The 14003-nt window shown below is 40.7% G+C and overlaps 1 protein-coding gene across 4 annotated transcripts in view; it reads left to right on the plus strand.

The window, feature by feature from the left end:
* LOC129831358 (SKI2 subunit of superkiller complex protein-like) overlaps positions 1-14003 on the plus strand; it is a 33311-nt gene that overhangs the window by 17752 nt on the left and 1556 nt on the right. For all 4 annotated transcript variants that reach the window (XR_008755699.1, XM_055894696.1, XM_055894695.1 and 1 more), the window contains 7 exons: positions 90-194; positions 323-458; positions 2490-2616; positions 3029-3239; positions 6510-6620; positions 9760-9978; positions 13253-13393. Coding sequence is in view for 3 of the 4 variants with exons in the window: in XM_055894696.1 (XP_055750671.1) it covers positions 90-194; positions 323-458; positions 2490-2616; positions 3029-3239; positions 6510-6620; positions 9760-9978; positions 13253-13393 (1050 nt within the window). In the remaining variant the exon portion in view is untranslated. The remainder of the gene's footprint in view (positions 1-89; positions 195-322; positions 459-2489; positions 2617-3028; positions 3240-6509; positions 6621-9759; positions 9979-13252; positions 13394-14003) is intronic.

Consider the following 14003-nt stretch of genomic DNA (forward strand, 5'->3'; position numbering starts at 1 on the left):
ATTGAAGGTGCAAAAGTGTCATAAGTATTATATATATATTTTTTTAAACATCACTAAGATTTGTTAATTGTCCGTCTGTCATCTTTCAGTGTGCTGTTCTGGGGTCTGTGAATGGGTTGAAAGCTCTTTCCGTGGGACGAGTGGTAGTGGTCAACAACAAACAGCACTTCAACGCCCTCGGAGTCATCCTACAGGTGTGTGTGTGTGTCTGTCTGTGTGTGTGGACTGCAACTTTTCTTAGGTGACAACGGCATGTAATGCAGTTATCATTCTCCTTTCTCACTCCTCCTCTCGTCCTTCATTTCTTTAATTTCTCTCCCAGGTTTCCAGTGACTCAGTGAATCGTACGTTTACTGCTCTCATCATCTGTGAGAAAGGCAACGAGGAGGGAGGAGGGGACAGCCCCAACGGCAGTGCCTTCCCCCACCTCTACAACACTGCCCTCTTTACACCTGAAGGTCAGTTCATGTGCACACACACACACACACACACACACACACACACACACACACACACACACACGCACACACACACACACACACACACACACACACACACACACACTGATTGATGCTCAACCTCTCCTATTAGCGACGAACAGTACGAGTCAAACGTTTGGACACATTTACTCATTCCAGGATTTTTCCTTGTTTTTTTTGGACTATTTTCTACACAGTGAACATAGTGAAGAACAATTAGTGAAGACCATAAAAGTGTTAAACAAATCAAAATGTATTTTATATTTGAGTTTCTTCAAAGTAGCCATCCTTTGCCTTGATGACAGCTTTGCACACTCTTGGCATTCTCTCAACCAGCTTCATGAGGAATGCTTTTCCAACAGTCTTGAAGGAGTTCCCACGTATGCTGAGCACTTGTTGGCTGCTTTTCCTTCACTCTGCGGTCCAACTCATCCCAGACCATCTCAATTGGGTTGTGGAGGCCAGGTCATCTGATGCGGCACTCCATCACTCTCCTTCTTGGTCAAATAGCCCTTATACAGCCTGGAGGTGTGTTTTGGGTCATTGTCCTGTTGAAAAACAAATGATAGTCCCACTAAGCGCAAACCAGATGGGATGGCAGATCGTGGCAGAATACTCTTGTAGCCATGCTGGTTAAGTTTGCCTTGTATTCTAAATAAATCACTTACAGTGTCACCAGCAAAGCACCATCACAGGGCGGAAGGTAGAGCATTGGGTCAGAGTGGTTAGAGCATTGGGCCAGTATCCAAAAGGTGAAAATCTGTTGTTCTGCCCTTGAACAATGCAGTTAACCCACTGTTCCCCGGTAGGCCGTCATTGTAAATAAGAATTTGTTTTTAACTGACTTGCCTAGTTAAATAAAGTTTTTTTTTAAATCACACCTCCTCCTCCATGCTTCACAGTGGGAACCACACATGCGGAGATCATCTGTTCACCTACTCTGCGTCTCACAAAGACATGGCGGTTGGAACCAAAAATCTCTACATTTGGACTCATAAAAACAAAGGACAGATTTCCATCGGTCTGATGTCCATTGCTCGTGTTTTTTGGCCGAAGCAAGTCTCTTCTTCTTATTGGTGTCCTTTAGTAGTGGTTTCTTTGCAGAAATTCGACCATGAAAGCCTGATTCATGTAGTCTCTTCTGAACAGTTGATGTTGAGATGTGTCTGTTACTTGAACTCTGTGAAGCATTTATTTGGGCTGCAATCTGAGGTGCAGTTAACGCTAATGAACTTATCCTCTGGAGCAGAGGTAACTCTGGGTCTTTCTTTCCTGTGGCGGTTCTCATGAGAGCCAGTTTCATCAAACCCCATTAAGGTTTTTGCTTGCACTTGAAGAAATGTTCAAAGTTATTAACATTTTCCGTATTGACTGACCTTCATGTTTTAACGTAATGATGGACTGTCATTTCTCTTTGCTTATTTGAGCTGTTCTTGCCATAATATGGACTTGGTCTTTTACCAAATAGGGATATCTTCTGTATACCACCCCTACCATGTCACAACACAACTGATTGGCTCAAACGCATTAAGAAGGAAAGAAATTCCACAAATTAACTTTTAACAAGGCACACCTGTTAATTGAAATGCATCCCAGGTGACTATCTCATGAAGCTGGTTGAGAGAATGCCAAGAGTGTCCAAAGCTGTCATCAAGGCAAAGGGTGGCTACTTTGAAGAATTTCAAATATAAAATATATTTTGATTTGTTTAACCTTTTCTTGTTTACTAGAGGATTTCATATGTGTTATTTCATAGTTTTGATGCCTTGACTATTATTCTACAATGTATAAATTAGTAAAAATTAAGACAAACCCTTGAATGAGTAGGTGTGTCCAAACTTTTGACTGGTACTGTACACATTTACCAATAAAGACACACACCGCTGCCTCAACACACACACGGCTATTTGAACACACACAGAAACATGCTAACACTAACTAACAAGTTCACACAAGCTTAAACTGAATAACCCACAATGATTGTGTACGCTCTGTGTGATCCGTGGCTAGGTCCCTGCAGTCACACGGTCCAGAAGCTGAAGCTACAGGACATCTCAGCCATCACAGTCAAGACCCTGAAGGTGATCCCTGACCGAATCATCGACAACTACAACAAGAGGCAGCAGCTTCGCTTCAGGTGTGTGTGTGTGTGTGTGTATGTGTGTATGTGTGTGTGTGTGTGTGTGTGTGTGTGTGTGTGTGTGTGTGTGTGTGTGTGTGTGTGTGTGTGTGTGTGTGTGTGTGTGTGTGTGTGTGTGTGTGCGCGTGCGTGCATTAAGGGCATTATTATGTATCGTATACAGTATGTTTCAGCCTTTTTGCACATTATTGCTCCCCTGAGCCAACACAACCATGTTTATCTAGGCAAATGAGGTGTTTATATGTGTTATGTCATCATGACCACTCAAGTGTCTATCCATCTACCTTCTTCTATTGAATAGCACTCTACATTTCATTGAATGTACAGAAAAAAGAGCCACCTCTATTGAGTCTATTTCCATCTTTCTCTCCTTCCTTCCATCCTTTCTCCCTCGCTCCATTTCTCACAGGCTTGATCCTCCGGGTCAAGCCATCTCCACGGCAACCCAGGAACTCCTGCGATTGGCGGAGGCCAACCCAGGCGGGGCGATGGCCCTTGACCCAGTGAACGACTTCCAGCTGAAAAGTGTGGATGTGGTGGAGGGCACCATGAGGCTGCGTGTGCTGCAGGACAGCCTCAAAGACTTCAGCTGCATCCACTCACCCACCTTCTCAGAACAGGTGTGTGCATGTGCGCATGCGTGCGTGTGCGTAACTGTGTGCGTGCATGTTTATTTTTTCATTATTATTAACCCCTCCACCACCACCCTCTTCACCACCTTCGTTTGGTTTCCATGTGCCATATTTTTCAATTGTGCTGTGATGTTTTACATAATTTTTTTACCTTTCTAATTGTATAGTATCCACATATTCTGAGCTAAAGATGAAAACCTTTCCTACGAGTATTATTATATTATTTATTGACTGACTATGGCTTTCCAAATTGCCCAACACTGCTATTTGTGTGATCTTGTTTTATTTTAAAATATACATTTTTTAACCATTCCTGAACCTGTGACCAGAAACAAGCTACATTGGGACAATACCAGAATAAATGATCTATTGATTCTGTCTCTTCGCAGCAAAATCTACAGAGCTGAGATTGTTGTATGTCCCATATATATAGCATTCTGTTGGTGGCAAGAATTTTAAATAATCATTTAAATAGAACAACTCTTAAGTGTTGAATCAAGTGTAGTTTTTTGTACCAGTTCATAAACATTAAAAATCTCTTCACATCTAATTTGCAACCTGTATGGTGCAGCTGTCAACATTTCTGTCCCCAAATGAAACTGGTATATTTTTCTATTTATACCAGTTCCTTTCAGCCAATTTGTATCTTTAATATATGGTAGGCAAACAAGTTCCCTTCCTTCTCCCTTTTCCACTTGCCTCCTCCATTTTTGTGGTAGTGCTACAATCAGTTGGTTGTAAGTTTGGATTGAGCAGATATTCCCATTTATTTTCAATAACTCCGTTTCTATTCATAATATCATTAATTCAAAAAATTATAAAAAATCTCCATAAAGCCTGGGATCGAACCCGGGTCTGTAGTGAACGCCTTAGACTTCTGCGCCACTCGGGAGGCCCTGTAAAATATTTCTGATTATTGTACAGCCCGAGAAGATATGATCTATACAGGCTCTGGATTTACGAAAACCGTTTGTGTGTGTGACCCTTCCAAACATTGTCCTGACATTGCAGTAATGATGTTGGAGAGCTCATATAATGAACAGCGACATGTCTGACAGACTGTCTCCACACACCTGCGTCCTCCTCTGTCTGCCTCTCGTTTCCACTTCATTCTCTCTCCGTTCTTTCTTCAATCTATGGCCCAGGGCCCGTATTAACAAAGGGTCTCAGAGTAGGAATGTTGATATAGGATCCCTTCTTGAATTTGATTACATGGACAGGGTGGACCTGATCCTATATCAACACTCCTACTCTGAGACTCTTTCTGAATACAAGCCCTGGCCTCTTTCTATACTGATTTCTCATAGTAATTACATCGGACTGTAATTTATTTGGGCCTGCACTAAGCATTGTAAAACTAAGCCTTGTTAGATATTTCCCTGCTTTGTTTAGTGGCCAACTCAGTGGCCTTGTGGTTAGTGTCAGCCCTCAGATTAGAAGGTTGGGAGTTTGATCCCCAGCCAAGTCATAACAAAGACAGTAAAAATGCGATCCGCTGCATCTCTGCTTGGCACTCAGCATTAAGGAGATCGATTGGGGGTATGGCCATGCTTTAGAGTAGCAAAGTACCTGTACATTAAGCTGCATCACGCTACGGAACCAGAAGATTGTCTCCTGCTCCTATGAGCTGTTCTGGCTCACACAAACCAAGGCTTGTTTATGTCTACTGCCTTGTTCCAGGATAAGGATGAGATGAGAACAGCAGAGCAGGGGCGTTCTATAATTACTTGGGTAGGCAGTGCAGAGTCACACGTCAACACTGTCTGTCTCACTGAGGCGATACATTAGGACTGTATATCATTAGATCCATCGCTCAGTCAGACAGTAGCCTATGTGCTACTTCTGCTGGACTCTAATTTCTTTGGGAGGTAGTGATAGTGTTTGTGAGCTATTGTCTCTTTAATGGCATGCAGTGTCCAAAGTGGGTATTTTATAAGGTGGTGAGAGGGTTGTATGTGATGTAGTTATTTAAAGCTCCTGTCTTTGTGTCACATATATATTACTTGTAAAACAAAATCTTTCTCTAAACAGTTGTATTAGTATACAATATCATTTTTCGATTATCTGTAGTATACAATATAGCTCAGTATTTTGTATTATTTATTTTAGTCTTTTTTGCTCATCTTTGTCAAAGGGTCCAATAATTGAAGTGCATCCGGGAAGTATTTACACCCCTTGACTTTTTTAAACATTTTGTTACGTTACAGCCTTATTCTAAAATGTATTAAATTGCTTTTTTTCCTCATCAATCTACACACAATCCCACATTTTGACAAAGCAAAAACAGGTTTTTAGATTTTTTTTGCAAATGTATATAAAAAAACAACTATCACATTTACATAAATATTCAGACCCTTTACTAAGTACTTTGTTAAAGCACCTTTGGCAGCGATTACAACCTCGAGTCTTCTTGGGTATGACACTACCTGTATTTGGGGAGTTTCTCCCATTCTTCTCTGCAGATCCTCTCAAGCTCTGTCAGGTTGGATGGGGAACGTCGCTGCACAGCTATTTTCAGGTCGCTCCAGAGATATTAGATCTCTCTGTACTTTTCTCCGTTCGTCTTTCCCTCGATCCTGACTAGTCTCCCAGTGCCTCAGTCCCTGCGGCTGAAAAACATCCCCACAGCATGATGCAATTCCTTCGACCTCATGGCTTGGTTTTTGCTCTGACATCTGTCAACTGTGGGACCTTATATAGACAGCTTTCTGCCTTTCCAAATCATGTTCAATCAATTTCATTTACCCCAGGTGGACTCCAATCAAGTTGTAGAAACATCTCAAGGATGATCAATGGAAACAGGATGCACCTGAGCTCAATTTCGAGTCTCATAGCGAAGGGTCTGAATACTTATGTAAATAAGGTATTTCTGTTTTTTGTTTTTTTAATAAATTTGCAAAAATTTAGAAAAACCTGTTTTCGCTTTGTCATTATGGGGTATTGTGTGTAGATTGATGAGGAAATACATTCATTTGATCTATTTTCGGATAAGCCTGTAACGTAACAAAATTAGGAAAAAGTCAAGGGGTCTGAATACTTTCCAAATTCAAAATATGTGCGAGTGATAGCCTACATCCATGTACAACCTTGTCTCTACAGTAAATGTATTGTAAATGAGGTGAAATTGCTGTACAATCTACGCGATCAAATGGTTGCACTATATAGGAAGTAATTCTACAGACCTTTTCTATTACTGTTCAGAGTGCATAGATAAAGTGATTGTCTATAATAGCCATGTTGACCTCTTTCCTCTGTCAGTTTCTGCGGGTGCAGGAGAGAATTTGTGTTCAGGAGGAGCTGGACAAACTGCTCTTCCTCATCTCAGACCAGTCCCTGTCTCTACTGCCAGAGTACCACCAGAGAATCAAGGTATGTCTGACTCCCGTTATCTTAGTGCACATGTAATATTAAACTCCAAACTTTTCATAGAGTAGCTTTCTTCCAAGGTTCCTACCATCTAGGGAGTTTTTCCTAGCCTCTGCATTGCTTGTTCTTTGAGGTTTTAGGCCGGGTATCTGTAAAGCACTTTTTTTTTTTACAACTGCTGATGTAAAATTACATTTGTTTTAACTAGTTCATACAGATGCAGGCCTCTAAATAAATAAAACAATTGTTGGTAGCACTGGTGTACCCAACTTTAAAAAGTTAAGAGCACAGAACAAAATTGATTAAGGTTAAAGCATATTAATTCTAGCTAGTTCTGAAGCACGTTGTGCTCTAGAAACGAATATGTAACCCCGTAAATACATTTGTTTATTATTAAAAAGCTAAAATGTTGATGCAAATACCTGTCATTGAAATGAGTCATTGGTGGAATATTAGGTTTCTACATGATGTAAAAGCACTATTTTCCTATTGAGATGGATTGCATTAAATTGTACACTGTTTCTTTAAGAGCGTTGAGTTTATGATGACAACATTGCAAGAGATCTGACATTCATTCATTGTTATGATCATTGATCTCCTGAAGAACCTATCCCTTTTCTTTCTGTGCCCCCAAATGTTTGGATATACTGGTAAAGTTACCAGGTTGTTAGCTAGCTAGCTAATGAGGTAACAAGCATGACTGAACAAGGTGTAAAACAAAATGGTTAATGGCCCGCGAATAGTTTTAGAGCGGTTCGCAGCATGGTTTATGAATATAAAACGCAGGCCCCAATCCTCGACTTGAAAAAAATACGTCTCTTCGTTCAGTAATGCTTAAAAATGTACCTTCAACCAATCTCTAACGTAAAGCCAACACATTTGCCTGCCATTATGTCAGATCATGACGTTGAGTTCAAAGACATTTTTACCTGACCAAATTATTAGATGGCCTCCTTTTTTGGAGGACCAAAAAAAGCCGATTACCGATTAATCTGCTGATTTTTTTTATATATATATATATATATATATATATATATATTTGTAATAATGACAATTACAACAATACTGAATGAACACTTTTATTTTAACTTAATATAATACATAAATAATAATCTATTTAGTCTCAAATAAATAATTAAACATGTTCAATTTGGTTTACATAATACAAAAACACAGTGTTGGAGAAGAAAGTAAAAGTGCAATATGTGCCATGTAAAAAAGCTAACGTTTAAGTTCCTTGCTCAGAACATGAGAACATATGAAAGCTGGTGGTTCTTTTTAACACGAGTCTTCAATATTTCCAGTTAAGAAGTTTTAGGTTGTAGTTATTCTCTATACCATTTGTATTTCATATACCTTTGATATTGGATGTTCTTATAGGCACTATAGTATTGCTATCCTAATCTCGGGAGTTGATAGGCTTGAAGCATTGCTAAGAGCTTTTTGCAAACGCAGGAAAGTGTTGTTTGAATGAATGCTTACGAGCGTGCTGCTGCCTACCACCGGTCAGTCAGACTGCTCTATCACATCATAGACTTAATTATAATATAACTACACACAGCCTTAGGTCATTAATATGGTCAAATCCGGAAACTATCATTTCGAAAACAAAACGTTTATTCTTTCAGTGAAATACGGAACCGTTACGTATTTTATCGAACGGGTGGCATCCATAAGTCTAAATATTGTTGTTACATTGCACAACCTTCAATGTTATATCATAATTATGTCAAATTCTGGCAAATTAGGAAAAAATGGTCTTCACACAGTTCACAAGGAGCCAGGCGACCCAAACTGCTGCATATACCCCGACTCTGCTTGCACAGAACGCAAGAGAAGTGACACAATTTCCCTAGTTAATATTGCCTGCTAACATGAATTTCTTTTAAATATGCAGGTTTAAAAAAAATATATACTTGTGTACATTGGTACATTGGTGCAACGATAGTGCTTTTTTCGTGAATGCTCTTGTTAAATCATCACCCGTTTGGCAAAGTAGGCTATGATTCGATGATAATCATTGCGGTGCCTGTTAATTTATTTGCAACGCAGGACAAGCTAGTTAAACTAGTAATATCATTAAAAATGTGTAGTTAACTTGTGATTATGTTAAGATTGATTTGTTTTTTATAAGATAAGTTTAATGCTAGCTAGCAACTTAGCTTGGCTCCTTGCTGCACTCGCGTAACATGTGGTCAGGCTGCCACGCAGTCTCCTCATGGAGTGTAATGTAATCGGCGTCCGATTACCAATTGTTGTGAAGAATTGAAATCGGCCCTAATTAATCGGCCATGCCAAATAATTGATTAAAACACACCGACAGCTGATTTGTTGTGCACTGAAGTCCACAAGCGACGGGAAAGGTGAGAGGAGGAGAACGTGTAGATGCAAGAGGGAATTATGTGATAATGCTGTTTGTATGTGGCTGCTATGAAAGTGAACTGTGTTTGCGTGTGATCATCATTCATTCCGCCGATTCTGTTGGAAAAGATTTTCATAAGTGGAAGCAAACGGGGATGAACATACCTGAATTTGTTCAATAAAAACTCCCAAGCTTAAGTATGGCACCCCTCATGCCTCTATTGTAACTAATGCTTAATAATATAAATAATGATTAATAATGTTTAAAGCTTGTTTAAAGCTATCAGCGGTATTGAATGTGTCACTGTTTGTCAACTTGATTACTCTAATTTTCCTCAGCACATGTGCACTTACGTTGTAAACTTTCATTCATAGGCTAGGTTGTAGAAACCTCATGATGGGTATTCGGAAAATTTGAGTATCATGTAGTAGCCTAAACTTATCGCTGTTATATTGAACTGGGTGAATGGAATATGAGTGGCAGTCATCCAATATGCTGTAATAGAAATAAGGCCATGCTCATAATTTTTTTAATCGTTCTCATCTTAAACAGTAGCATCCGCCACTGGTCTTCAGAGATGTTTTATAACTTATCAGCATATAATTGTTGTCTGGGGATCAAAAATCAGTAGTAACAGTATGCAAATCAGGGAGCCATATAAACAACTTTTTCACTGATGGGATTCGGTTCCCAACATTCCCCAAAAATATGTTTAAACAGAGCCTTTAGTATGCGAACGAAACATCACTGTGTAAAAAAGGCATTATCCCCCATCCACAGGTGCTCCAATCCCTGCAGTACGTGGACAGCAGTGGTGCGGTGCAGCTGAAGGGCAGGGTGGCCTGCCAGATCAGTAGCCATGAGCTGCTTCTCACAGAGCTACTGTTTGAGAACGCCCTGAGCCCCCTGGCCCCTGAGGAGAGCGCCGCCCTACTGTCCTGTCTGGTCTTTCAACAGAAGACCCAGGTGGAGCCTCACATCAGCAACACACTGAAGGAGGTATGGGGGACTGGGGGCAGGTGGGAGGGTTGGGGAAGAGGGGTGGGAGGATGAGAATGTGGGAAAATCTCAATTGCATTTCCTTGATTCTTTGGGTCCTCTCTTCTTGCCTCTTTCTCGAAACCCATTGGATGACAAGGTCAGAGGTCCCTCCCCTCTGACCTTGTCATCCAATGGGTTTTAAGGAGGAGGCGAGGAGAGAGGATGCAAGGAATCAGGGAAATGCAATTGTGATTCTCCCTGTGCGTGTGCTGCGGTGGTAGAATGGGCTTTGTTGATGTCTACTTGGGAAGAGTTGAGGTTACACTTTTTCTGTGTGTTTGTGTCTGTCCCCTATGTGTTATAGTTGTGAAGGTTGTGCAACAACCTCAACGGGTCATTACATATAGACAGGATACAGTACATACATATAGACAGGATACAGTACATGCATATAGACAGGATACAGTACATACATATAGACAGGATACAGTACATGCATATAGACAGGATACAGTACATACATATAGACAGGATACAGTACATGCATATAGACAGGATACAGTACATACATATAGACAGGATACAGTACATACATATAGACAGGATACAGTACATGCATATAGACAGGATACAGTACATACATATAGACAGGATACAGTACATACATATAGACAGGATACAGTACATACATATAGACAGGATACAGTACATGCATATAGACAGGATACAGTACATACATATAGACAGGATACAGTACATGCATATAGACAGGATACAGTACATGCATATAGACAGGATACAGTACATGCATATAGACAGGATACAGTACATACATATAGACAGGATACAGTACATGCATATAGACAGGATACAGTACATGCATATAGACAGGATACAGTACATGCATATAGACAGGATACAGTACATACATATAGACAGGATACAGTACATACATATAGACAGGATACAGTACATGCATATAGACAGGATACAGTACATACATCTAGACAGGATACAGTACATGCATATAGACAGGATACAGTACATGCATATAGACAGGATACATTACACGCATATAGACAGGATACAGTACACGCATATAGACAGGATACAGTACACGCATATAGACAGGATACAGTACACGCATATAGACAGGATACAGTACACGCATATAGACAGGATACAGTACATGCATATAGACAGGATACAGTACATACATATAGACAGGATACAGTACATACATATAGACAGGATACAGTACATACATATAGACAGGATACAGTACATACATATAGACAGGATACAGTACATACATATAGACAGGATACAGTATAGACAGGATACAGTACATGCATATAGACAGGATACAGTACATACATATAGACAGGATACAGTACATACATATAGACAGGATACAGTACATACATATAGACAGGATACAGTACATGCATATAGACAGGATACAGTACATACATATAGACAGGATACAGTACATACATATAGACAGGATACAGTACATGCATATAGACAGGATACATTACATACATATAGACAGGATACATTACATACATATAGACAGGATACAGTACATGCATATAGACAGGATACATTACATACATATAGACAGGATACAGTACATACATATAGACAGGATACATTACATACATATAGACAGGATACAGTACATACATATAGACAGGATACATTACATACATATAGACAGGATACAGTACATGCATATAGACAGGATACAGTACATGCATATAGACAGGATACAGTACATGCATATAGACAGGATACAGTACATGCATATAGACAGGATACAGTACATACATATAGACAGGATACATTACATACATATAGACAGGATACAGTACATGCATATAGACAGGATACAGTACATGCATATAGACAGGATACAGTACATACATATAGACAGGATACAGTACATACATGATACAGTACATACATATAGACAGGATACAGTACATACATATAGACAGGATACATTACATACATATAGACAGGATACAGTACATGCATTTGTTCTTCTAACTATACATTTCAATGTGCCATCTTTAATGTACATGGATGGATATGTTGGCTTCTGGGCTGTAGTAGTACAAGCCTGGCCGCTCCACTGGTCAGACACACACACACACACACACACACACACACACACACACACACACACACACACACACACACACACACACACACACACACACACACACGAGCTCAGGCTAGACTTCACGGCTGCCTTACCCCGCAGCAAGAGCACCACACCTGACACACACACTCCCGAACACGCACACACAGCCATGTCAGTGTGTGTTGTCAAGCAGCCCCGCTACATGGAAGTGCTCTAAAGAGGGCTGAATTAGTGATGACCAAGGCGAGAGCCTTGTCTGGAGTGGTTTATAGGGGTGCCATCCAGGGGCGAGCAGCACCGAACAGTGAACACTGACAGGGAACACATTCACCCAACACTGGTGACAGGGCTCCGAGTGGGGTTTCTGATGACCTGCAGCAATACACTCCGGAGCTTTGGCGACTACTAAGTTTTTATTAAACCTCCCGCTTTGAGCTGGATGTGTCAGTGTGTAGTTCATACATGCATAATCTATGCGTATAATTACTGTCTTACCTCAATTGGCAACGAAATTTCTAGATTTTCTGGAAACTGTGCTGCCCCAATTTCCCTGCATTTTACCCCACGTGGGCCAGCCCCAAAGCAATTCGAGTTCAACCAATGAGCTTCAGCCCCTCACTATATGAGTGACAGCTAGCAAGATGGTCAAACAGCAGAGAGAGAAGAGAGCAATGACGTGCACTTATCTGCACATATGTGACAGTGCAATTTTCGGGGATCACTTTTGGCTCGTGAGCGCTACTTTACAAACTACTGGCTAAAAAGTATACAAAAGTACCGTAACATCCCTTTAACAGAGAGGAGGCTGAGGTTGGAGTGGGCAAAGTAGAAAGTGTTGTGCTTAAGTGCTCCCTGTATGACTAATCTGTGTGTCTGCATGTTGTGTCTGTCCCTGTTCTCTTTCTCCCTGCTCTCTTTCTCAACTCTTCTCTTTCCCTGTATTACCCCACTTTCTACCATCACCCTTTCATTACTACCACTTCATCTCTCTCTCTCTCTCTCTCTCCTCCCCTCTCTCTCGCTTTCTCTTTGCCTTTCTCTTTACATTACCCCACTCTGTCTGTGTCCCCTGACATTACTTTCTTCTTTCGCCCCATCTCTCCCTCCCTCCCTCCCGCTCTCCTTTCCTCTCTCCCACAGGGTATTGAGAGAGTGCTGGCGGTGGCCCAGCGTATTGGGGAGCTGCAGAGGGACTGTGGGATAACCCAGACAGTGGAAGAATTTGTGAGCCAGTTCAAGTTTGGCCTGACCGAGGTGGTCTACTGCTGGGCCAGAGGCATGGTGAGTGGCGTACTCTATCTCTGAAATGCTGGACTTCTTGATTGACCTCGTTTCAGTCAAGACACTCGTGAACACTTTCCTCGCACACAGAATAAACATATTTTTTTAATTTTCATGTTCAAGTGCTTTGTACTCCAGAACTAGGCTTAGTCTGGTTCGTGGAAACTGGCCCCTCAAAGTTATGAAAGCACTGTACTAAATACTGCAGCTTTACCCAAACTAGGGGTCGTGACCACGTGTGGGGTCGCGAGAGAGAACTCTGAAATAAAACATTTTTTTTAAATGGCACTTGGTTCATAGAACCCGGGATTATGTCAGTAACCTCCGGTAGCCACTAGACGAGGTTGTAATAAACGGAGCGGTTTCTGTTTTTTCTTCCTGCAAATGTGATTATCTTTTGAACGGTTTAAGCAACAAAATATCACGACACTATCACTGAAAGATAAGACTCTCAGGAATGTGTCTTCTGTCTACCTCTACTCTGCCCACTAGCTTTGTTAGAAGAGAGTGGACAAGACCAGGCACTAAATCAGACTGGGGGGAAAATAAGATAATCAATGCTTATGTTATTTTCTACCTAGAAGATCATGCAAAATTATTGCCTGATGAC

This window comes from Salvelinus fontinalis, chromosome 32 (assembly GCF_029448725.1).
Source record: "Salvelinus fontinalis isolate EN_2023a chromosome 32, ASM2944872v1, whole genome shotgun sequence".
Lineage (NCBI taxonomy): Eukaryota > Metazoa > Chordata > Actinopteri > Salmoniformes > Salmonidae > Salvelinus > Salvelinus fontinalis.